This window comes from Salvelinus fontinalis, chromosome 35 (genome assembly GCF_029448725.1).
Source record: "Salvelinus fontinalis isolate EN_2023a chromosome 35, ASM2944872v1, whole genome shotgun sequence".
Taxonomy (NCBI): Eukaryota; Metazoa; Chordata; class Actinopteri; order Salmoniformes; family Salmonidae; genus Salvelinus; species Salvelinus fontinalis.
In genome coordinates this window covers 29,206,495-29,232,569 of record NC_074699.1, presented here as the reverse complement: position 1 = coordinate 29,232,569, position 26,075 = coordinate 29,206,495, and the positions used below count along the sequence as shown (strand labels likewise).

The 26,075-nt window shown below is 43.6% G+C and overlaps 1 protein-coding gene across 2 annotated transcripts in view; it reads left to right on the top strand.

The window, feature by feature from the left end:
* Window positions 1-26,075, top strand: part of LOC129834689 (tyrosine-protein kinase CSK-like) — a 39,763-nt gene that overhangs the window by 1,100 nt on the left and 12,588 nt on the right. For both annotated transcript variants that reach the window (XM_055899906.1, XM_055899907.1), the window contains exon 2: window positions 22,188-22,282. In XM_055899906.1, the coding sequence (XP_055755881.1) occupies window positions 22,268-22,282 (15 nt within the window). In that variant the 5' untranslated portion in view covers window positions 22,188-22,267. The remainder of the gene's footprint in view (window positions 1-22,187; window positions 22,283-26,075) is intronic.

Below are 26,075 nucleotides of genomic sequence, written 5' to 3'. Positions count from 1 at the left end.
AAAGAAACAGGCGTCAAAAGCCTATAATGAATGCAGTGTGAAATATTTGGTTTACTTTTTAGGGGTCATGGGCGGTCACATGAACAATTTTGGCATCACAGAGGAGTAATTAACAAAATCACTTCTCTGCCTAACAAATGCCCTATCTTCACTATCTGGTTATTAAGTGCAAAGTGTAATGTAGCATGCTACTGTAGCTTTGGGTTTTCCATTAGAGAAAAATCTGTTATCAAGATGGTGGGAGGAGATGATCCTGGCATTCATTATCCTCCAATGTATTTGGAAACCAGACTGGAACATGTTTGGGATCTGTATGTTGTCTGAGCTGGGCCTTCTGCAGCCTTTTTGGGGTGTCCACGTGGTGCATGGAGGCTGAGTAAGTGTTTGCGTCCCATTTATCCCAAAGTGTGCTCTTGTGCACTCTGCTCCTCAAGGTAAGTGAACAAGTGTGCACTTATGGCATAAGGATAGGCTGTAGAATTGTTATGCAGTGAGTGAAGACAAGGCTGTCCTCCTCTCTAGCTGTAAAGGCAAGCAGACCATCTACTGATACCCTGATGAAGGCAGTTGTCGAAAGGCATTGTTTTTAAAAAGTTTGCTTGTAAACTTCTATTGTGCTACCCAGAGTTGCAGAATAGATAGGTTAGCTGACAACGTCATGACGTGCACGCTTCCATGAGGCAGAAGTCAGCGTGTTGTGATTATGGATGGCCAGATTGCTTGCAAGAATGACAAGAAATGACCATGTGGGAATTGTAAGTGGCTCATTTCATCTTACTGATCCCATGTCTTTGTTTTGAGGTGTTTTAACTGATTTTATGTTGGTGCTAATATGGCTGAAATTCTTTAGCTAGTTAACCAACAACTGTAGCAATGTATTTGAGACAAGTGCTCATTGTGTAATTATTTTATAAACATTGGACCCAAAATATACACTGTCTACAATCTAAGCCAACCCTGTCTGTTTGGCTCCATAGTTGAGCACTCCTCGGGTTTTGTTCCTAAACAACCAACCAGTCTGTCTTTCACTTTGCTCCAGTGTTCATGCACCTTGGTTTGATAGTGAGCTATTGACAAAGAGCAGAGGAAGGTGTATTGGTGGTTAGTGTGGTCGATGTATTCCGTACCTGCATGGGTCTACCTCAGGGACAGACCCCATCTACTGAGGCAGACCCATGCAGGTACGGAATACATCGACCACACTAACCACCAATACACCTTCCTCTGCTCTTTGTCAATAGCTCACTCTGCAGTATTGATTGACTGATGGTAAATTGCATTAGCCACTGAGCAGGGCAGGCTGAAGAAGACTAGAGGTGTCAGCTGAAGCTAATTTCTGCTGTCCCTTGTCTCTATGAAGTATTTAGTATCTCAGAGCTCAGCTTACACACTCAGCAGGAAGGGAGGCTGCTGCTCCTCTGTCTGCTGCACACGCTCTCATTAGACATCTTAAGACTGGCCAACAGGCCAAGGACCCTGACCTTTAAACAATTACCACATTCTATTTTTTTTTTTCTCCTCCCAAATGTATCTTCCTCCCAAATGCATGTTTGTTTTTGTTTTGTAGATTTGTGTAGTCCTCAATTGAAAGTGGCATTAACATGATCTGGTGGGCACTAGACTAGCGTACCTAGATGTTTGTGTTTTTATTCCCTTTTACCTCTATTATCCTCAGTCAGTTTAAGCTGGCTTGGCAAAGTTGTTTTTAGAGGAGCAATGACATTTTGAGATTAATGAGTTGGTTAGTTGTTGCTTGTCTGAGCAGTGCCTGTGCGGGTTGTTAGTGGCCGGGAAGGAAAATAAATTGCCCCACGCCCCCTGTTGTTTCGTTCAACAAGGCACTTCAGGGGCATGCATTTGAGCTACATTCTGTTTCTTGAATATCTAGCAGTAAGATGGTGAGAGAAGTAGCCTAGGCCTAGATGGTGTTTGACATGCACTCTGACCCTTGGCTTCTGTATGTGGTGGATCATGCTAGGATCAATTTAAGTTATCCAATCAGAACCATGTCATACTAACAACACGTTTTAGTAGCACCACCATAAGTGTACTACAATGCACTATAATTATTTTCACACACTGCAGTCAGTGTGCAGCTTTCAAAGAGCCTGGCCTTGTAGCCATTCAGCTTCATATTATTCAGCTTCATATTATTCTATGTCATTAAAACAACCCTGTCACTGTGGTCTCTATGTAACATGGGAGTAGAGGTGGCAGAGCCATATTAGCCCTGCTCTCTCTTTTCCTCTGTTGCTCCTATGTCTCCTTCTCTGTCCAGCAGCTGTGGAAGGAAGGAGCAGTGTTGTGTTGGGGCCCACCGGGAGGGCGAGACCCCTCCGGCCCTGCCTACCGCCCAGCAGAATGGGGGCATTGTGGTGGCGGTCTGAGGCACAAACACAGTGGGCGAGCATCTCCATCTGGGCAGCGGCTGGCAAGGCAGGCTGCTCATTGAGAGATGGGCATGGATTTCCTGCTACTGGACCTGCTGGACAGCCACAGGGACCTTCACACTTCTAAGGAGAGCACAGCCGCTGGCCTGACACACACACACTGAGACCCAGTGAGACTCACTCCCTGCTGAGAATCATTTTACACCAATCTGACCCTAAACCCAGATTAGAATAACTGCTTAAGGTGCTATTTGTCTAATTGAGTTTTTACGTTGTTGTGTGAAAGCACACATCTTCTTTACTTCTATAAAAGTTCCTACACAGATTTTGGTAGTGTGGTTATTGTTTTAAGACACAGGTGCACTGACTAAGAATCACATTCACACCACTATTTTCAGTAACTGTTGCCTTCCCAGGTCAACCGTTGTGTGTATGTCACCGAGAAAGGGTGACATGGTGAGAATGCCCCCAGAGGTGAGGGTAGTTAACTTGACAAGCCGACAGCAGCACTGCCTGCCATATCTGAGACCTGCTGCAACCCACACTTTTTTATCTCAGTAATCACTCTCAACAGGAAGTGATGCTTTAAAGACAGCACTGAGAGACATTCCAAAGCTCAGTATAGTTGACAGATTTATAGGAGAGGTGATTGAAGTTCAGTCACTGAATGCCATCTATCCCTTGTTGCCTTTCTCTCCTATGTTTCCAACCTGTTTTAAGACAAACTTGTTTTAGAAAACCATTGCAACCCCCTATTGTGTGAACTGTCAGGTGGCCACAGTTAATTATTCAAATGTTTGGCTTTGGAAGGCATTAGTCAGGGTTTTGTGTTTGTGGGAGCTGATTTGAATTAATGAGCAAAAGATAAATGTTGAGCCGATGGGAACATAAGGTCACTTCCTCCTCCAGACGGAGCCATGCAGAAGGGCTCACATTAAGACACTATGTTGGTACGTACTGGGCTGACTAACCTGACTGACTGGCTGTTAAACTGATGAGGATGATGGCTGACCCTTGTTTGGCATCATGGACTCTGATCGTGGCATTTGATCTGGGAACGGGCATATTATTGAAATGTTATCAGTAGCTAGGCCTAGCCTGCACGTCAGCCATATTGAGTGTTTTTGTCAAATTGCTCTGGTCTGGGGGGGCTTTGCCTGTTTTAGTCATTCTATTTCTGTTGGGAATGTGGTATTAATAAGTGACCCTCATTGTCTTGTCCACACAGGGCTGAGGTTGTTCTGGCCCTGTGGTGACCAAGCTAGCAGGAAGTGTTGTGAAGTCACTGCAGGGAAGAGATATATGCTGCTTGCCTGTCCTGTATTTTAGCCTGGGGTTTCCCCTGCTTTCCCCGCACTTCCCTACGAGCAGCTCTATGGTAGATGCGTAACTTTGGATTTGAGGAGCCCTCAATGAAAGGGAGAGAATATGATGTTGGTGGTTATGTAACTGATGGGGCTGTGGGGGGGTAGACTCATATAGCCTAACTATACTGTTGTTGTTGTTGAGACTGACCTGTTTGTATGGAACACGGAATAAGTCCTAGATGATACATCTGTCTGTGGGGAAGCCATCTACTTTCATCTGCTGTTTGATGGATTTCAGGCCAACTTGTACAAGCTAACTTCAAATAACAACCAGCATCAAAGACAGTGGAATTCTCAACAATGGATCAGTAGATGCTTATAAAAGTCTAGATTTTAATTCTTTTAATAGTTTTACTTGACACGCTCTTTGATACTGATGCAGGTTACAGGCTAGGTTTACTTCCTGAAAGCAGATAGGCCTATTTGTCCTGATATGATTTCAACAAAGGATTTTATCAGCTTACAAGTCACCTCTGAACTTGATGTAGCACGTTTGACTCAACAGCAGTCCAATCAGGCTGAAGGCAGCCCTCATCCAAGGGCTAGCTGGCCAATCAGGATGAACCAAGACAAGAGCTCAAACATGAGAACGGTTTCTGGGAAAACAAGGAGAACTTGCAGCAGCTATTGATTAATACAAAAGGAGGACCGTTGCTCTGGTAGTCCGAGCATGATTAGTGATGTGCTTGTCTGCAGTCTATCTTTTAGACTACTCTGCTATGGTGGCGGGCTGGTCATGTTCTCTGTGAAAACCTACCACTGTACAGCCACGTTGTGTTATCACCCATATTACTAAGAAAAGCAGCACTAGTTTAATTCTCTCAAAGCTCTCTTCAGTCCTTGACTGGGGTACTGAGTGTGTCAACTAGCAGTGTCATTGACACCTCAAATGGCTATAATTACTATTTGCAGTAATTGTTACTATTTCAAATGCAACTCCTGAAACGTCTTCAATTTTGAGAGTGCTAATTTTGTTTCCTGTGTCTAAACAAAATTTGCTTCAGGAAATGAGTTGACTGTCAGACACTGCTCTTGTAGTGGTTTATGTCTGGTATTGGACAGTCCACCTAGCTGGGGTGGAGAGCTGATGTCCAGTTTGAACAGTGCTGCTCTGCTATTTACACACACACACACACCACACACACACACACACACACACACACAGCATTCTGCTGACAGGCTGCCTAGCTGCTACATCTTTCCAGGCCTTTGCATTACTTTATCAGGGTCAGCTTTGGGGAAAATAAACCCCTGCCATCGCCAGTTTCTCCCCAAACAACTCCTCTGAGCCTCTGGGAAATGTTATAATGTGCCGGACAGTCATTCTGCGTGTTTTGACCCTGGTAGATGTTGGTTGGTTTGTTTTACAGCATTAACCTCATTGGGGTGAGGCAAGGACTCAGGTAGAGTTTGGGTAAATGTTAAAGCTCACACACTGGTAGGATTGTCAAACGTTTGCCTGTCGACAGCACTTAGCATCTCTGAACAGTGTGTCGGCGGTCAATCCCTTTTTTTTGTGTTCACACAGCAAAGACCTTGGAATTCGTCAGCCACTCAGCCTTGTTAAAATACTCTAAACCAGAAGGTTGCAGTAGCATTGTTTGGCAATTCCTATCCGTGCTTATGGTCTAGATTCCAAGCTCTGCGCTAATGTTGCTTTTTTGGTAAAAATCCCTTGTTGATACTAGCCACATGGCCACAGCTAGATAACTACCTAGCAAGATAATGACGAAACAATTTAATTCACGCTCCATAATCCCAAACTGCCAGTGCCAGCCCATAACCAAATGTTTTGCTAGCTAATGTTAGCATATTCGCTAGCTAGCACATCAGTGCAGTGTCCTTATTAACTAGCTAACATGGGCAGCTGTTTAATGGGAACAGGCTAATCCATTGTGAATTAATTACGTCAGTGCTAAACTCAACAAAAAAAGAAACGACCCTGTCTTTCAAAGAGAATTCGTACAAATCCAAATAACAATTCTTCATTGTAAAGGGTTTAAACACTGTTTCCCATGCTTGTTCAATGAACCATAAACAATTAATGAACATGCACCTGTGGAACGGTCGTTAAAACACTAACAGCTTACAGACGGAAGGCAATTAAGGTCACGGTTATGAAAACGTAGGACACTAAAGAGGGCTTTCTACTGACTCTGAAACGCACCAAAAGAAAGATGCCCAGGGTCCCTGCTCATCTGCGTGAATGTGCCTTAGGCATGCTGCAAGGAGGCATGAGGGCTGCAGATGTGGCCAGGGCAATAACTTGCAATGTCTGTACTGTGAGACGCCTAAGACAGCGCTACAGGGAGACAGAACGGACAGCTGATCGTCCTCAGTGGCAGACCACGTGTAACAACACCTGCACAGGATCGGTACATCACACCTGCGAGACAGGTACAGGATGGCAACAACAACTGCCCGAGTTACACCAGGAATGCACAATCTCTCCATCAGTGCTCAGACTGTCCGCAATAGGCTGAGAGAGGCTGGATTGAGGGCTTGTAGGCCTGTTGTAAGGCAGGTTCTCACCAGACATCACCGGCAACAACGTCACAAACCCACTGTCGCTGGACCAGAGAGGACTGGCAAAAAGTGCACTTCACTGACGAGTTGCGGTTTTGTCTCACCAGGGGTGATGGTCGGATTCGTGTTTTATCGTCGAAGGAATGAGCGTTACACCGAGGCCTGTACTCTGGAGCGGGATCGATTTGGAGGTGTAGCGTCTGTTATGGTCCGGGGCGGTGTGTCACAGCATCATTGGACTGAGCTTGTTGTCATTGCAGGCAGGCAATCTCAATGCTGTTCATTACAGGGAAGACATCCTCCTCCCTCGTGTGGTACCCTTCCTGCAGGCTCATCCTGACATGACCCTCCAGCATGACAATGCCACCATGCACAGAATGAGCAGTATGGCTGATTTCCTGCAAGACAGTACTGTCAGTGTTCTGCCATGGCCAGCGAAGAGCCCAGATCTCAATCCCATTGAGCACGTCTGGGACCTGTTGGATGTGAGGGCTAGGGCCATTCCACCCCCAGAAATGTCCGGGAACTTGCAGGTACCTTGGTGGAAGAGGAGGGTAACATCTCACAGGATCAACTGGCAAATATGGTGCAGTCCATGCGGAGGAGATGCACTGCAGTTCTCAATGCAGCTGGTGGCCACACCAGATACTGACTGTTACTTTTGATTTGGACCCTCCCACTTTTGTTCAGAGACACATTATTCCATGTCTGTAGAACTTGTTCAATTTGTCTCAGTTGTTGAATTTGGTATGTTCATACAAATATTTACACGTGAAGTTTGCCTAAAATAAACGCAGTTGACAGTGAGAGGACGTTTCTTTTTTTGCTGAGTTTAGCTACAGCGGTTAGCTAGCTTGAAGTTGGTAGTGTTTTGTTCATTGTGTCTGTGGATTTAGCTAGCTACCATCCTATGGCCTACATTGTATATGAAGTGTGACTGTCTCATCTGTAGACGTATGGGGGAAAAATTATCTTTTTGTTGGATTTTTACCCTAGATCCACTTCAATTTGCTTACTGCCCCAATGGGTCCACAGACAATGCAATCGCCATCACACTGCCCTATCCCATCTGGATGAGGAATACCTATGTAAGAATGGTGTTCATTGGCTACAGCTCAGCATTCAACACCATAGGACCCTCCATACTCGTCATTAAGCTTGAGACCCTGGGTCTTGACCCCGCCCTGTGCAACTGGGTCCTGGACTTCCTGATGGGCCGTCCCGAGGTGGTGAAGGTAGGAAACAACAACATCTCCGCTGATCCTCAACACTTGGGCCCAACAAGGGTGCGTTCTCAGCCCCCTCCTGTACTCCCTGTTCACCCACGACTGCATGGCCATGCACGCCTCCAACTCAATCACTCAATCAAATTTGCAGACGACACTACAGTGGTAGTCTTAATTACCAACAATGACAAGACAGCCTACAGGGAGGAGGTGAGGGCTCTGTGTGGTGTCAGCAAAACAAAATAGATGATTGTGGACTTCAGGAAATAGCAGAGGGAGCATCCCCCTATCCACATCAACGGGACAGTAGTGGAGAAGGTGGAAAGTTTTAAGTTCCTCGGCATACACATCACTGACAAACTGAAATGGTCCACCCACACAGACAGTGTGGTGAAGAAGGCACAACAGCGCCTCTTAAACCTCAGGAGGCTGAACAAATTTGGCTTGTCATCTCAAACCCTCAATAACTTTTTCAGGTGTACAATCGAGATCATCCTGTCGGGCTGTATCACAGCCTGGTACGGCAACTGCATCTCCCACAAACGCAGGGCTCTCCAGAGGGTGGTGCGGTCTGCACAGTGCATCACCGGGGGCAAACTACCTGCCCTCCAGGATAGCTACAACACCCAACGTCACAGGAAGGCAAAAAATATCATCAAGGACAACAACCACCCGAGCCACTGCCTGTTCACCCCTCTTCCATCCAGAAGGTGAGGTCCGTACAGGTGTATCAAAGCTGGGACAGAGAAGCTGTTTTTCTATCTATCTCAAGGCCATCAGATTGTTCAACAGCCATCTTTAACACAGAGAGGAGGCTGCCTACTTTCAAACTTGATATCATTGGCCACTTTTTAATAAATGGAACACTAGTCACTTTTTAATAACGACACTTTTAAGAATGTTTACATATCTCACATTACTCATCTCATGTGTATACTGCATCCGACACGATCTATTGCATCTTAGCCGCTCTCACTGCTCATCCACATATTTTATATTTATATATTCTTATCCCATTCTTTTACTAGATTGTGTGTTAGGTTTTGTTGTGGAATTGTTGATATTACATGTTAGATACTGCTGCTCTGTCGGATCTAGCAGCATAAGCATTTCGCTACACTCGCAGTAACATCTAAGAATTTGTTCTTAACTCAATTGCATAGATAAAGGTTAAATAAAAAAATCTGCCAACCATGTGAATGTGATTTTATTTCATTTAACCGCAGTGCTTTGTCTTAACTGTCATGCATTGCAAAGCATATAGCTAAGTCTACCTATGCTTCCATTGTAGACATGGAAATGCCAGTGGCCTATGTTTATGTTAAGTCTGGACCAGTGTTTGTGCATAAGGTTATCTTCACCCACAGTATGTGAGACTATTGTGCAGTCATAAATAGAGGATGACCGATTATGATTTTTCAACACCGATACGATTATTGGAGGACCAAAAAAGCCGATGCCGAATGTTTTTATTTATTTTTTGTTGTTGTTGTAATAATGACAATTACAACAATACTGAATGAACACTTAATACACTGCTCAAAAAAATAAAGGCAACACTTAAACAACACAATGTAACTCCAAGTCAATCACACTTCTGTGAAATCAAACTGTCCACTTAGGAAGCAACACTGATTGACAATACATTTCACATGCTGTTGTGCAAATGGAATAGACAAAAGGTGGAAATTATAGGCAATTAGCAAGACACCCCCAATAAAGGAGTGATTCTGCAGGTGGTGACCACAGACCACTTCTCAGTTCCTATGCTTCCTGGCTGATGTTTTGGTCACTTTTGAATGCTGGCGGTGCTCTCACTCTAGTGGTAGCATGAGACGGAGTCTACAACCCACACAAGTGGATCAGGTAGTGGAGCTCATCCAGGATGGCACATCAATGCGAGCTGTGGCAAAAAGGTTTGTTGTGTCTGTCAGCGTGGTGTCCAGAGCATGGAGGCGCTACCAGGAGACAGGCCAGTACATCAGGAGACGTGGAGGAGGCCGTAGGAGGGCAACAACCCAGCAGCAGGACCGCTACCTCCGCCTTTGTGCAAGGAGGAGCACTACCAGAGCCCTGCAAAATGACCTCATAGACTTCATAGACTTAATTATAACATAATAACACACAAATACGAGCCTTAGGTCATTAATATGGTCGAATCCGGAAACTATAATCTCAAAAACAAAACGTTTATTCTTTCAGTGAAATATGGAACCGTTCCGTATTTTATCTAACGGGTGGCATCCATGAGTCTAAATATTCCTGTTACATTGCACAACCTTCAATATTATGTCATAATTACGTAAAATTCTGGCAAATTAGTTCGCAAAGAGCCAGGCGGCCCAAACTGTTGCATATACCCTGACTCTGCGTGCAATGAACGCAATAGAAGTGACACAATTTCACCTGGTTAATATTGCCTGCTAACCTGGATTTCTGTTAGCTAAATATGCAAGTTCAAAAATATATACTTCTGTGTATTGATTTTAAGAAAGGCATTGATGTTTATGGTTAGGTACACGTTGGAGCAACGACAGTCCTTTTTCGCGAATGCGGTACTGCATCGATTATATGCAACGCAGGACACGCTAGATAAACTAGTAATATCATCAACCATGTGTAGTTATAACTAGTGATTATGATTGTTTTTTATAATATACGTTTAATGCTAGCTAGCAACTTACCTTGGCTTCTTACTGCATTCGCGTAACAGGCAGGCTTCTAGTGAGGCAGGTGGTTAGAGCGTCGGACTAGTTAACCGTAAGGTTGCAAGATTGAATCTCTGAGCTGACAAGGTAAAAATCTGTCGTTCTGCCCCTGAACAAGGCAGTTAGCCTAGGAACGGTGGGTTGTCATTGAAAATAAGAATGTGTTCTTAACTGACTTGCCTAGTTAAATAAAGGTGTAAAAAAAGAAGCAAAATCGGCGTCCAAAATTACCGATTTCCGATTGTTATGAAAACTTGAAATCGGCCCTAATTAATCGGCCATTCCGATTTAATCGGTCGACCTCTAGTCATAAACAACCTGTTGGCCTTGCAGGTTACTTTGCAGAAATCCTCTAAGCATCTCTCACTAGGCTTATGATCTCAGATTTTCACACACACCTTCTCTGATGGCCTCTTTTTATGCAGGTCAGACAAAACCAGGCCTCAGTGCAGCACGCACTCCATTTCTCAGCCTGGGGGATCTCATGTAGCCTATCCCTCTTCTCTTAATGGGATCAATTCTGCCTGCCACACAAGTCACTTTAATACAGTCATTGGGTGTAAGATTGCTTTCATTTTACTACCTTTGGGCATGTTTTAAGTTCTCTCCAACCCTACCTGTCTTCACACCATTGAGCATTGAGACATCTGCTTGCTTTTTTTCCCCCTAATATTGTTATTTGTTTCTCTTAATGTTGGTTGCTTGAGATTCAAATGAAGACTTGTCCACACATTGCTTGGCGTCTTGGCACCTCTGTGTGAGGAGACTGCATGCAGCCCCGTGGGGTATAATAATGTAATTGAGAGAAGGATTCTTTATATCAGTAATGATGAATGGTTTGCCTCTGAGATGAGCTCTTCACAGCTCCGCTCATACAAAGTCAGTATTAAGAAAATAACTGAATACCAAAGCATACGATGCTCGCGTGTCTGTTCTGGTATATCTTTGTGTGCATCTTTCTGGCTGTGTGACAGTATGTTGAGTGTGATGTGACTTGATGTGGGCTTTGAATCTAGGCCATATGTAGAGACTAGAGGAGATATAACACACTTCAGCACACTGTCCTGACCTGGAGCTCAAGGACTTGCAGTCTTGCACTCACTAAACCCTAATGTCTGCACCATTTGACCATTTTCATTTCCCTATCAATAATGCGTTGCCTTCATTACAATGAAGCATGTTTATTCATTCTGATATTCATTTGTTGAATATCTTTATTGACATTATCTTTGTCTCACAAAGATTTATATTAGATGTATTGTAGCCTACCACAATTAACTTTTATCTCATCAGGAGCCTAGTCTGTCTTTTTAAAGAGGATATATGAGGAAGAGAATTCAATTCCACTCTGTGAGTGTGCATGTGAGTCTCTGTGGAGGGTGCTAATGGAAGTCTGTTTAGGGATTCATTATTCACAGGCTAGCTGTGGGGGTGTGGCTCCATTATTCATGTTTAGTGTCAGAGTGAAACAACTCTCACGGGACCAGTACAGAAAAGTATGAATATGTACGCACTCACTACTGTAAATCGCTCTGGATTAGAGCCTTTGCTAAATTACTAAAATGTTAAGGACTCACTGTCACTGCAGCCCTGAAGCCTTTACCACAGCAGCATGGGATAGGCCTTCACCCCACAACCTCTCTTCTCTGTACATCTTCCTCACTTCCTCTGTATCTCCTGTCACTCTTCTTCCCTCACTCTCCCCTGCCACAGTCTGTCAGTTGGAGATGAGTGATTTGCGTTGTATCAGGGCCCTGCTCTGCTGAACCCTCTCATTGCTGTGTGTGATGAGGCTCTTTGTCACCTATTACTCTGGCTTCTCCTGTAGATGGAGTCGGGAGCTGTGCAGTGAGGCACATTGACTGAGGCAGGCAGACTGCTTCTCTGCGTGTTTAAGACACTGCAGCAGTCTATTTGGCTGCTAGTGCCGGTACCCTTCTGTCAGAACCGAGCGCAGTCATTTCTCTCTCTCACTCGCTCTCACACTGTCTCAGCCTCCCAAATCCCCTTTCATGGCTCAAGCTCCTTCTGCCTCGATTTGTCTCTGTTCAATGAACTCCTTCGTCACCCTCTCCTTAGCGTGCATTCCTCCCCTTTCCTCTGCCTCCATGCTGCTTGACAACTAGGGGTTCCAGCCCCCACCCCCTCCAGCTGTCTGCCCACCTTCCCCAGAATAATTTCCTTTGTAGCATCTCTGTCAGTCTGTGGGTGGAGAGAATCCCCTCATACGTACACACACACACCTAATGTATGCAATTATGAAAATGAATGCAGTCTCACTTTTCCTGGATATGCAGAGGCTATAAATAGAATGAGATTAGCAAATTGCCTGCATGTGCTGAGTTTAAGACCACAGCTAAGAGAGCTGCTGTGGCGGCTCTGCTGCTGCTAACACAATAGACGGTCTCTCGTCTGCAGCTTCTGAAGGGAACGGGTTTCTTGCTGCCTTTCACCTTCTATGACTGTGCTGTCAAAATAGGCTACACATTTACTCAGATCAACCCCCTCCATTTCTTCTGCATGACATACTGTACTGAACTCAAGTGCATACTGCTGCCTACATGTCGTTCCTGTGAGACTTTCTGACACGCTCACTCTACACCATGTTTTTCTACAAATGGAATAGAGGATGGGGAATTTTATTAGTGATGGGGGGGGCGGGTTGATATACAGCTCCTTAACGATATATTGATACTTTGACTCCGTGTGTGTAGCCTAGGCTAAATAAATAATACAAATAAAATGTTTTTTTTTTTTTGTAAGGTAGAGCTAGTCGGCTGTACCGCTGCCAAAATTCTGGTATGTTGAATCCTATGGCTTGTTCTCCATAATATTTTAAAATGGGGAATCAACATGTTTTCAGCACTTGTATTTCCATGACAGATCAAAACTGTCTCATGCGGTCTCTTGTTTCTCTGCAGCAGTGAGCAATATGTTTGGAACATCAAATCGCACTATTGAATTGCAATACATATAGAATCGCAATACATATCGCATCGGTACCTAAGTATGGTGATAATATTGTGAGTTCCCTGGCAATTCCGCCTTGGAATTTATGGTGTTATATTGGAGGTATTAAATGCCCAGTGCAGACATAAACATGATTTTGCTATTTTATATAGTTGAAGTCGGGAACTTTACATACACTTTAGCCAAATACATTTAAACTCAGTTTTTCACAATTCCTGACATTTAATCCTAGTTCCCTGTCTTATGTCAGTTACGAACACCACTTTATTTTAAGAATGTGAAATGTCAGAATAATAGTAGAGTGATTTATTTCAGCTTTTATTTCTTTCATCACATTCCCAGTGGGTCAGAAGTTTACATGCACTCAATTAGTATTTGGTAGCATTGCCTTTAAATTGTTTAACTTGGGCCAAACGTTTCGGGTAACCTTCCACAAGCTTCCCACAATAAGTTGGGTGAATTTTGGTCCATTCCTTCCGACAGAGCTGGTGTAATTGAGTCAGGTTTGTAGGCCTCCTTGCTCGCACACACTTTTTCAGTTCTGCTCACAAATCTTCTATGGGATTGAGGTCAGAGCTTTGTGATGGCCACTCCAATACCTTGACTTTGTTGTCAAGCCATTTTGCCACAACTTTGGAAGTATGCTTGGGGTCATTGTCCATTTGGAAGACCCATTTGCAACCAAGCTTTAACTTCCTGACTGATGTCTTGATGTTGCTTCAATATATCCACAATTTTCCCTCATGATGCCATCTATTTTGTGAAGTGCACCAGTCCCTCCTGCAGCAAAGCACCCCAACACCATGATGCTGCCACCCCCGTGCCTCAAGGTTGGGATGGTGTTCTTCGGCTTGCACGCCTCCCTCTTTTTCCTCCAAACATAACGATGGTCATTATGGCCAATCAGTTCAATATTTGTTTCATCAGACCAGAGGACATCTCTCAAAAGTACGATCTTTACGGTCTGCAACTGCACGTAAGGATAGTCTGGCTTTTTTATGGCGGTTTTTGAGCAGTGGCTTCTTCCTTGCTGAGTGGCCTTTCAGGTTATGTGGATATAGATACTTTTGTACCTATTTCCTCCAGCATCTTCACAAGGTCCTTTGCTGCTGTTCTGGGATTGATTTTCTCACAAGTACGTTGATCTCTAGGAGACAGAACGCGTCTCCTTCCTGAGCGGTATGACGGCTGCGTGGTCCCATGGTGTTTGTACTTGCGTACTATTGTTTGTACAGATGAATGTGGTACCTTCAGGCATTTGGAAATTGCTCCCAAGGATGAACCAGACTTGTGGAGGTCTACAATTTTCTTGGCTGATTTCTTTTTTATTTCCCATGGTTTCAAGCAAAGAGGCACTGAGTTTGAAGGTAGGCTTTGAAATACATCCACAGGTACACCTCCAATTGACTCAAATTATGTCAATTAGTCTAAAGTATGACATTTTCTGGAATTTTCCAAGTTCTTTAAAGGCACAGTCAACTTAGTGTATGTGAACTTCTGACCCACTGGAATTGTGATACAGTGAAATAATCTGTCTAAACAATTGTTGGAAAATTGACTTGTCATGCACGAAGTTGATGTCCTAACCGACTTGGCGAAACTATAGTTTGTTAACAAGAAATGTGTGACGTGGTTGAAACACTTAGTTTGGGAGTCATTAAAACCCGTTTATGTAAACTTCCAACTTTAACTATCTACTGTATATTGCCACACTGAGATTGGAGTAATACTAAAAGGGTGAATGTCCTTTTTAGTGTAAGAGCTGTTTGAAAATACCGCCTACATGTCTGTCCGTTTTGATGGGATGGAGTTTTGGCCTGCCTGGTTACATCACCAGGCAGTAAAGTAGTTAATAGACCAATAAGAAAGCATTCCAAACCTCTCTGCCAGTAACAGCTAGTTTTTTTTCCCTCCCCACTCGGAATACTCCCAGACAGTCCTAGCAAAATCTTGCTTGAGAAATTGGTCTCTGCTAAGAAGCTATTTTAGTTTGTTTAACACAATGGTCAAAAATAATCACAGTAAGGTACATAGTTGTTACCCAGAAATGATTTTGATATGGATATAAAAATGGCTGCTATGGGCCTTTAATACAACTACAGTACCTTAGGCTATTTGCTGAGTGTAGGTCTCATGCTCAGATGGCCACAAGAAAAGCATCAGCTCTCTTGTACTGTCTCAACCTTTAATCTGTGGGTAATAGTAATATGGTGAAGGTCTAGTAGTGAGTATTTGTATGGGCTTGGAATACCTAGCCTAGAGTACTGATGGGCCTAGATGAGATCCAGTCAGGCCAGGCTGACAGTTGAGCTGAAGACTGAAGCGGTCAGGTCAGGACCTCGGCAGTTTGAACACGAGCTCTCTACCTCTCCTCTCACATGTAGTCAGCCTGTTGTTGTTCATCTGTCTATCCCCCTGAAACGAAGAGTAGGAGAACAAGATAAACAACAGATGGGTCCAGCCGTTTCAGTGGGACTGCGAAGAACGGACCATGTCTAAAAACGAAGAGAATTGAGCGACGGAAAGGTGGCGTGCAGCAGATGGCAGAGCCAGGCGTGCTCTGTTTAATGAGGTGGAGGAGTGGAGTGGAGCACCACGAAGGGATGCCCACATACCTCCCTCTGTCTTTCTATTTTCCTGTAGGCCTCTCGCTCGCTCTCTCTACCATCTTTTCCTCTGTATTTTCCTTTCTCTCCCTCAGATGGCTTTCTCCTCCCATAGCTGCTCCACATGACTCTTGAACAGAGGAATTCAGATCTAGGCTGATCACTTCACTCAAATATAATCATTCTATTCTCGCTGTTGCGCTTGTTCTACTTTTAGCCTTGTGTATTCCCCACAATCAAAGGCTTGTGTATTCTATTTGTATACCGAAACTAACCCAATTGTAAGTATAGTGTGTCCCTTGTGGTGCCTTTATGTAGACGTTGACAAACACCTAGCCTGAGGAAGCTTGCCAGCTTTTAAAACAGTATTTTGCCAGAGAAATTGCCATGTGAGATATTCGGAGTCACCTGTGTCTGTCTTCTCTGTGCTAGGGGTGCTGACCTGGTCCTGTCGTGGAAGTGCCATGTTACTCATGAGCTCACGTTGTGTTTGTTCTCTCTGTGATGCTGGGGCAGTGGGACACAGGATTAGGGCAGACAGATGAAAAGAACAGAAGGGCATATTAGACTCTGGGAGCCAGGCTGCTTTATCTCAGGGCACATCGTGTCTCACTGCGCTAACACTAATTGTAGCCCACTTCCTGGTTCCTGCTATTAGGGACAGTAGGAGGGATGCAGCAGACAACACCGTGACAGCCAGGCATGTGCCTTGTCTGACTGGAGCAGTTTAGCACCCTGATACTGTCTGTCAGTGCCCTGCTTTAGAACCACCAACACTCGTAACAGAGCACAATGCCTCAAACTTCCACTGTGCACTCTGCTCTGCAAGGGAGGGTCCATGTTCAGTTCTCCTCACTCAGTAAGGCTAGTAGAATGTAGATGCTGTGAGGACACCAGTCATGACACTGGACACTGTGCTTCTCACCATAGGATTGTTTACACTATGCGTCTGTGCAAAGAGACTAATGATCTCTCACTTGTGTGCATAGCACTTGTGATTTCCATACTCTGTGCAATGACATGTTTTATAGTTAATTTATCTTGTGATTTTGCTGTGGTTAGGCTAATCAATAGTGAAAAGATTTTTTCACATTCAAAACTTATTGAGTCATCTGTTGTGAACAGTTATGCACTTGTTGTCTCGTCAACATCGGACCCCTCCACTGAGCTGTGAATGTGTGTACTGTAGTGTGAGCTGTTGCTCTGTATTTGCATAGTCAGGAGGTCACATTTCCATATTTCTCCCTGTACCTTTCTTTGCTGCCAGTAAACTCTACAATACCAACTCTGTGCTACAGGCCCAGCACACACCAACACACCTGCAACCTCTGAGCCTACCATGAAACTCCTCCCAACATAACATCAACATGTCACCAAATAATTGATTAAAACACACTGTTTTGCAATGAATTTCTACAGTAGCCTCAACAGCACCCTCTACGGTAGCACCATGGTGTAGCTGGAGGACAGCTGTTTTCCGTCCTCCTCTGGCTACATTGACTTAAACAACTAGTAGGCTCATGGTTCTCATCCCCTTCCATGGACTTGCACAGTAATTTTGACTTCTGAAGGAAGTCGTCCAAGCGATCAGACCCCTTGCAGTAAGAATTAACATCTTGTCCATCCAATCAAAGGATCAGGTTATGAATCTAGTACAGCTATAGCTCTAGCACTGTAGTGCATAAATTCTGGAGAGTAGTTGACTCAAAGATGATAGTTGAACAATTGTGAACAAATTAAGGAGATGCAGGGAGAGTGAGCGCTAGCTCTATATTTCTTAGTTTACCTTTTCATTTACCAACTAATGCAGTTTAATAAAGCTACTCGACAACCTGACTCTGAGCGGAATGCTATTTATGTTTGCTAGATGGCCAAGGCTTTCCAACACTGCAACTCTTCCAAGTGAAGCCAAGGTAAGCTTTCAGTTGTATTGCCACCAGGGCCTGCCGGTGTAACTGCTTGTTGTACTGTGTGATTGTCCACTTGGTTTTGACTGTGGGATTACTAACAGGTAAGTTCTTTTTGGTTGACTATAACGTTAATATGGTTACAACTAGGGCTGGGATGATACAAGTATTTAGATATCATTAGTATTGTGTTAAGGAAACTAAGTGGATTTAAATTGTGTACGATAGCTTGGAAAATGACTCTGGATGACAATGTTTTCCTAAAGAATTTAACATACAGCAGGTTTTTAATGGCCCAAAAGGTCAGGGGTGTATTCATTCTGCCAATTCTGCTGCAAAAATGTCTTAAATGGAAGCAAACGGAATAAAACTGGGAGGGACCTACCTGAATTTGTCCAAATGGAAACTCATTTTTGTTTTCATTTCAACTGTTTCGACTAATGACTACACCCCATATCAGCTAGATGCAGGCAAGAGTGTTCAAGACCGTATTGAATGTGTCACTGTCTCACCTTGATTACTCCAATTTTGTCTCTTGACCTGTGCACCTATGTTATGAACTTTCATTTGTAGGCTACGTTGTAGCAACCTCATGATGGGTAAAGGTTAAATTTAGAGTATCATTTAGTAGCCTAAACCTATCGACGTTACGTTGATATGGAATATGAAGGACAGGCAGCCAATATGCTTTAATAGAAATAAGGCCATGCTCAGTAAAAACAAAAGTTCCTCCCTAATCTTGAACGGCACCGACCGCCACTGCCAGACACTCGGGTCATGTAAGGTAGTTGAGTTCTGAAATGTGAACTCACCTCTGTGCACCATCCATTTCTACCTGGAGCAACCTGCATATGCTGTTGAGAAACAATAGCTTACTACTCAGAATAGAGTTTTCACAATGTGGTACACACGCAACACTGTCTCTCACTGACATAGTTGTTACATACTGTAGGCCTAATAATGGTTTTTGTGGTTGTTTTTGAAAGTGTGAATTACTGTTCACTTCCGACCAGCTGCAGCCATGGAGACTTCAGCCAGCACAGGAAAACAATCAGCACGCTGACTGCACAAGCAGAATGATCTCTCTCCACCTGAAGAAGACTTCACATGTAGCTGAAGCAATGCTATCCATCTGGGGAGGCTCTTCTGGCAAACATGTATACAGTACCTACTTGCTTAGTGCTTGTTGACCACACATAAGCATGACATGGTAGAAATAATAGATTTGCTGTGGATACTATGTCAGTGTTCATTCAACACTAGATGGCTAGAGAAGAGTACTGAGAGGTTTTGGATTGATGGCTTTACTTTCAGATATTTCTTTTTTTGTACACTTGCTGGAGAGTGGCGTAAAGTTTTTCCGACTAGTTGGCTCAGCAGAGCGCTGTGCTTGTAAAATGGAGTTTATTTCTGGTTGTCTGTAGTACGGTGTCGCTTTCTCAGCAGTATTTCTTGGCTCTGAATGAGTTGATGTAGACCTAGTGTGAATGGATTGATGTCAACCGGGCTAGACAATCTGGACCCTTTCTTTCAAAAATTATCTACTGAAATTGTTGCAACTCCTATTTACTAGCCTGTTCAACCTCTCTTTCGTGTCGTCTGTGAATACCAAAGATTGGAAAGCAGCTGCGGTCATCCCCCTTTTCAAAGGGGGGTCCCTCTTGACCCAAACTGCTACAGACCTATATCTATCCTACCCTGCCTTTCCAAGGTCTTCGAAAGCTAAGTCAACAAACAGATTACCGACCATTTCGAAGGTCCTAAACTTTCTTAACCGCCATCGTTAAGAAACAAAACATAGCAGCTCTGGGTATACCAGAGCTGCTATATTTGGCTCTGTCAGTTTGCATACAGATTTGCAATTAGCCAACTTCCTGTTTTAAAACAGGATGTAGGACTAGCAGTGCTCTGCTGTGCTGTGAGGTCATTGATACACTAGTGGTTGTATGGATGAGGCCAGCCAGCCCACCCAGGCCTTCTGGTCATGCATAGAATTCTACAGTACATTTATGGAGTTCCGAAAGCACTGGGTTACAATCAGTATCTGGCTGGATGGGGCTGCTGTTCATAACATTGACAGACTGGACACTACCACAGCCAAACAGCAGCACTATTAAAACAGGTTGACAGTGAATAGAGTCCCTGGTCACAGTGCCAGTGCCTCCCTTTTTTCTGTCTGTAGCGAGGTGGGGGGCACTGATTGCCCACCACACCAAGCCATCGGGGAAAATACGAGTCAGCCACTTCCCCTTCTCACTTCCTGTTCTCGGGCGGTCTGAAGTGAGGGGCGCGTTAGATGAGGCAGTGTGTTGACTGGTGAGCTACTATACTGGCCCTCCTGTGGTGAATTGACCATGCTGTGTGTGCCTTTGTCTGATGCAGCATGAACCATATGGCCTTGTTGTGTGCCTCCAGTATTTTCTCTGTCCTCCCCTTTCTCATCCTCAGGGACAGACCACCAAGACACCCTTCAGGCCAGGCATCTGCTGTGTTCTGCCTGCATACTGTAGCCTAGATCCAGCCAATACAGATCATACTGCTCACTACTGTAGCCTAGATCCAGCCAATACAGATCATACTGCTTACTACTGTAGATCAGATACAGATCATTCAGCTCTCACAGCACAGAGGCCTACCTGACACAGATGAGCTGAGATAGTGGTGGGTTTAGCTTTAGAGATCAGAGCAGTGGGCAACAGGCAGAGGAAGGCTTCATTTCCTTTGGGAGGATCAACTCTCCTGCATTCGCCTCACTCTGAAGGTCACGGTGGAGAGTAGAGGTCGACCGATTGTGATTTTTTTTCAACGCCGATACCGATTTATTGGAGGACAAAAAAAGCCGATACCGATTTAATCGGGCGATTTAAAAAAATATATATATAATTTTTTTAAATGATGTATTTATATATGTATCATTCACACACACACACATTTTTGTAAAAATGACAATTGCAACAATACTGAATGAACAATGAACACTTAATGTATTTTATTTATGTATTATATTAAGTTTAGTCTCAAATAACATGAGAACATATGTAAAAACGAACCACCATCTTTCATGGGTCTTCAATATTCCCAGTTAAGAAGTTTTAGGTTGTAGTGCAGAAAGCAGAGCTTGTCAGCATGGTCCCCTGTCAGTCTGCTCCTCCACAAAACACAGACCTTATTTGAAGTAGATCAAGACATTCTCTATGGAAGACATGAATGGTAAAATAACGAAGGAACCCCTTTCAAGTTCAGCCGAAAGTTATTACAGGAATTATAATGCGTCGACTATTTCTCTCTAAACCATATACCTTTGACTAATCCGGAAACTATCACCTCAAACAAAACGTTTATTCCGTTCCGTATTTTATCTAACGGGTGGCATCCATGAGTCTAAATATTCCTGTTACATTGCACAACCTTCAATGTTGTCATAATTACGTAAAATTCTGGCAAATTATTTCGTAAAGAGCCAGGCGGCCCAAACTGTTGCATATACCCTGACTCTGCGTGCATTGAACGCAAGAGAAATGACACAATTTCACCTGGTTAATATTGCCTGCTAACCTGGATTTCTTTTAGCTAAATATGCAGGTTTAAAAATATATACTTGTGTATTGATTTTAAGAAAGGCATTGATGTTTATGGTTAAGTACACATTGGAGCAATGACAGTCATTGATTTGTTTTTTATAAGATAAGTTTAATGCAAGCTAGCAACTTACCTTAGCTTACTGCATTCGCGTAACAGGCAGGCTCCTCGTGGAGTGCAATGTAATCAGTGTTAGAGCATTGGACTAGTTAACTGTAAGGTTGCAAGATTGGATCCCCCGAGCTGACAAGGTTAAAAATCTGTTCTGCCCCTGAAGAGGCAGAACGTTCCTAGGCCGTCATTGAAAATAAGAATGTGTTCTTAACTGACTTGCCTAGTTAAATAAAGATTAAATAAAGGTGTAAAAAAATTATAGCAAATCGGCGCCCAAATATACAGATTTTCCGATTTGTTATATGAACTTGAAATCGGCCCTAATTAATCGGTCGACCTCTAGTGGAGAGGCACAATTATTGGCACTTAGAAATGCTTATCTGCATAGAGCAGTCTTATTTTTTTTGTCCTATATTTCACTCATTCTAGTACGTAGGCTATTGCAGTCTATAACAGCACATTTAAGTGTGTTTTTTTTGTGCAGTAGATGAGGTTGTGCCAGTGTTCATGCACCTTGGTTGAAAAACAAGGTAGTGACAGTAGGCTATTTTTTTCCTCTGCATGTGAATCTTATTCACAGCGACTGAGTTGACATACAGTAAACTGCAGATTGAAGCTGTTTAACAGAACTAAGCAGAGTAACATTTTAAATCTGGTTCTCTTTTGTTTACTGACCAGACCACATGTGGTTGTCTACCAGGCTGAGCATGCATCCTGTTCCAGTGTGGTGTTAGTCTGTCAGAGGGAACCACAATACGTGGTGATTGACGATCTTCTCTTCTGTTGTCCTGCAGCTCTGATGGTACCAGCTGACCAGTGACACTTGCCCGAGGACACCTCACCCGCTGCCCCCCTCTCCCCCACCCCCTTTACCATGTCTGGGATCCAGGTGAGAGGAACACACCTACACACGCGTGCTAGTAGTGCACAAGTCAGCTGTTTGTTCACCCCTGCTTGCAATTGCTAATAACCCATCCGCAACCATCTGACTATATGTGAAAATCTAAAGCCCAATAACATTTTGCACATATTCTTGATGAACGTTAATAATCTCACTGGTTTGTGACCACACAAGCAACCAAAATAGTGCTGCTAATAGCTCTATATTGCAAATGTGGTTGAAGAAAAAAAATCTGCGATTTAAATGTATAATGTCATTTCTACACACTTTCTTACCTGGCCATTTACGTTTAGACTGGAGTATTTCTTCATAAATTATAACATTTATCTATTAGATTTCTTTTTTGGGGGGTGGACACCTACAACCCACTCACAACCACCCAACAGTTGAGAATCGCTGCCCTAGAAGACTAAATAAATCCTTGCTCACCATAATGTCTTAAATCGATAGAATGAATGCTTCAATCTAGTTGACATCGGTAAAGTTCTGTCATCCCTGCTTCTTTTGCGGAGAAAAGACATTTAGGGACCAGGTGAGGGATATAAAGTTAAATAAATTGAGATCTCGCTATCTACAGTGGGGAGAACAAGTATTTGATACACTGCCGATTTTGCAGGTTTTCCTACTTACAGAGCATGTAGAGGTCTGTAATTTCTATCATAGATACACTTCAACTGTGAGATGGAATCTAAAAGAAAAATCCAGAAAATCACATTGTATGATTTTTAAGTCATTAATTTGCATTTTATTGCATGACATAAGTATTTGATCACCTACCAACCAGTAACAATTCCGGCTCTCACAGACCTGTTCGTTTTTCTTTAAAAGCCCTCCTGTTCTCCACTCATTACCTGTATTAACTGCACCTGTCCACACACTCAATCAAACAGATTCCAACCTCTCCACAATGGCCAAGACCAGAGAGCTATGTAAGGACATCAGGGATAAAATTGTAGACCTGCACAAGGCTGGGATGGGCTACAGGACAATAGGCAAGCAGCTTGGTGAGAAGGCAACAACTGTTGGCGCAATTATTAGAAAATGGAAGTTCAAGATGACGGTCAATCACCCTCAGTCTGGGGCTCCATGCAAGATCTCACCTCGTGGGGCATCAATAATCATGAGGAAGGTGAGGGATCAGCCCAGAACTACACGGCAGGACCTGGTCAATGACCTGAAGAGAGCTGGGACCACAGTCTCAAAGAAAACCCATTAGTACCACACTACGCCGTCATGGATTAAAATCCTGCAGCGCACGCAAGGTCCCCCTGCTCAAGCCAGCGCATGTCCAGGCCCGTCTGAAGTTTGCCAATGACCATCTGGATGATCCAGAGGAGGAATGGGAGAAGGTCATGTGGTCTGATGAGACAAAAATAGAGCTTTTTGGTCTAAACTCCACTCGCCGTGTTTGGAGGAAGAAGGATGAGTACAACCCCAAGAACACCATCCCAAACGTGAAGCATGGAGGTGGAAACATCATTCTTTGGGGATGCTTTTCTGCAAAGGGGACAGGACGACTGCACCGTATTGAGGGGAGGATGGATGGGGCCATGTATCGCGAGATCTTGGCCAACAACCTCCTTCCCTCAGTAAGAGCATTGAAGATGGGTCGTGGCTGGGTCTTCCAGCATGACAACGACCAGAAACACACAGCCAGGGCAACTAAGGAGTGGCTCCGTAAGAAGCATCTCAAGGTCCTGGAGTGGCCTATCCAGTCTCCAGACCTGAACCCAATAGAAAATCTTTGGAGGGAGCTGAAAGTCCGTATTGCCCAGCGACAGCCCCGAAACCTGAAGGATCTGGAGAAGGTCTGTATGGAGGAGTGGGCCAAAATCCCTGCTGCAGTGTGTGCAAATCTGGTCAAGAACTACAGGAAACGTATGATCTCTGTAATTGCAAACAAAGGTTTCTGTACCAAATATTATACTGCTTTTCTGATGTATCAAATACTTATGTCATGCAATAAAATGCAAATTAATTACTTAAATCATACAATGTGATTTTGTGGATTTTTGTTTTAGATTCCGTCTCTCACAGTTGAAGTGTACCTATGATACAAAGCATGTAGAGGTCTGTAATTTTTTAAGTACGAAAACCTGCAAAATCGGCAGTGTATCAAATACTTGTTCTCCCCACTGTATATCTAAAAAGAACGGGGAAGATTTTCTGTGTAATGTTTCCAAATGACATCAGTTTGACTGGTTGTAAGGAAATAGAAAGCTATGAATACGACCCATTGTGTTTATGATCAGATTTAGTTCTGCTTGGGTGCATATTTTATGTGGTTGAAATACTATCTGCTTTTATGATTCCAATAAATATACCCCCTGTAGACGTGTGATCGAACTGCGCATTCGCTTAAGATGCTGAAAGAAAATCATATCTGCACTCCTGTTCCTGAGTAAAAATGTGGCCAACAATTGCATCATTTTACTGCAAGAAATGCTTACTTCTGCGGGAGTGCATATTAAGGCTATGAGAGGTTGTCGTGTCCAGATTTCAGTTTCCATTTAACCCATCTGAACAGTAGGCTACAGTTCCCTTGACGTGCCATAGGACTATTTGATGTCCCCATCTTCTGACTGTCGAATTTGTACAGATCCATCACACAACACTGCTATCATCCTCTTACCACTTCACAAAATCTTTCCCAAACATTACCTTTCTGGCCCTTACTTCTCTTTATTTTCTACTCTCCATTTCACAGCTTTTTTCTTATTGAATTAAACTCTAAGTTTCTCTGCCCGTTCTCGAAAGTATTTTGTGATTGGCGTGTAGGCTATTTGACACGCGTACAGCTGGGCCCTAAAGCTCAGGCTGACATGTTAATGCCATATAGCCTAAAATAATGAAAGGGAACCTCAATGTAGCCTATTGATATAAATTGCACAAGAATTCTATCTTTAAAAATAATTAAATAATTCTAAAGGTATTGTTTTCTCTTTCTTCAACCTGCCACCCTTCAGCCACGCAGATACAACCACAGGGACTGCAGGTTATGAGTCAAACCATGCATCACTAACGAACGCACGCATCCTACTTGCACACACATTCTAATGTGCACTGCCCCTTTCAGACGTGTCATATTTCCTGACTGACATTAGTGCGTCTGATTGTCATCTGCCAGCGGCTGCATAGCATGACTGGCATCCCCCGTCTTCACATTTGCTTATCAACCCAAATTATTTTAATCTTTGGCACACAGCAGTACATAACTCTCACATCGCTCCCTCTGTGACGCTTGTCTCTCTTTGACTCCTATCGGGAAATGATTGAGGGATGTGTGTCCTGATAATGATATCAGACACACACAGCTGTGTGTAGAGCGTTGCTTCAGGAATACACCAGGTTATATGAGGATAGTGGCTGCGTCCCACCCTATTCCCTGTGCACTACTTATGACCAGAGCCTCTAGGGAATAGGGTGACATTTTGGATGCACCTTGTCGGTCTCTCTCTCTCACACACACACACACACACACACACACACACACACACACACACACACACACACACACACACACACACACACACACACACACACACACACACACACACACACACACACACACACACCTGCTGCTTTGTACTGTCATTGCCTCTAACTGATAACATCTTCACAGGGGTCATGGTTGTATGTTATTTTACAACACTGATGCCACAACACCACCGGTTAGACGAACATCACCGGTTAGACGTGGGAGCCTCAGTTAATGCCTAAAGAATAGGCCCACATGCTATATGGTCTGAACAGTGTATAGGACAAACCAGCATAGCTACCT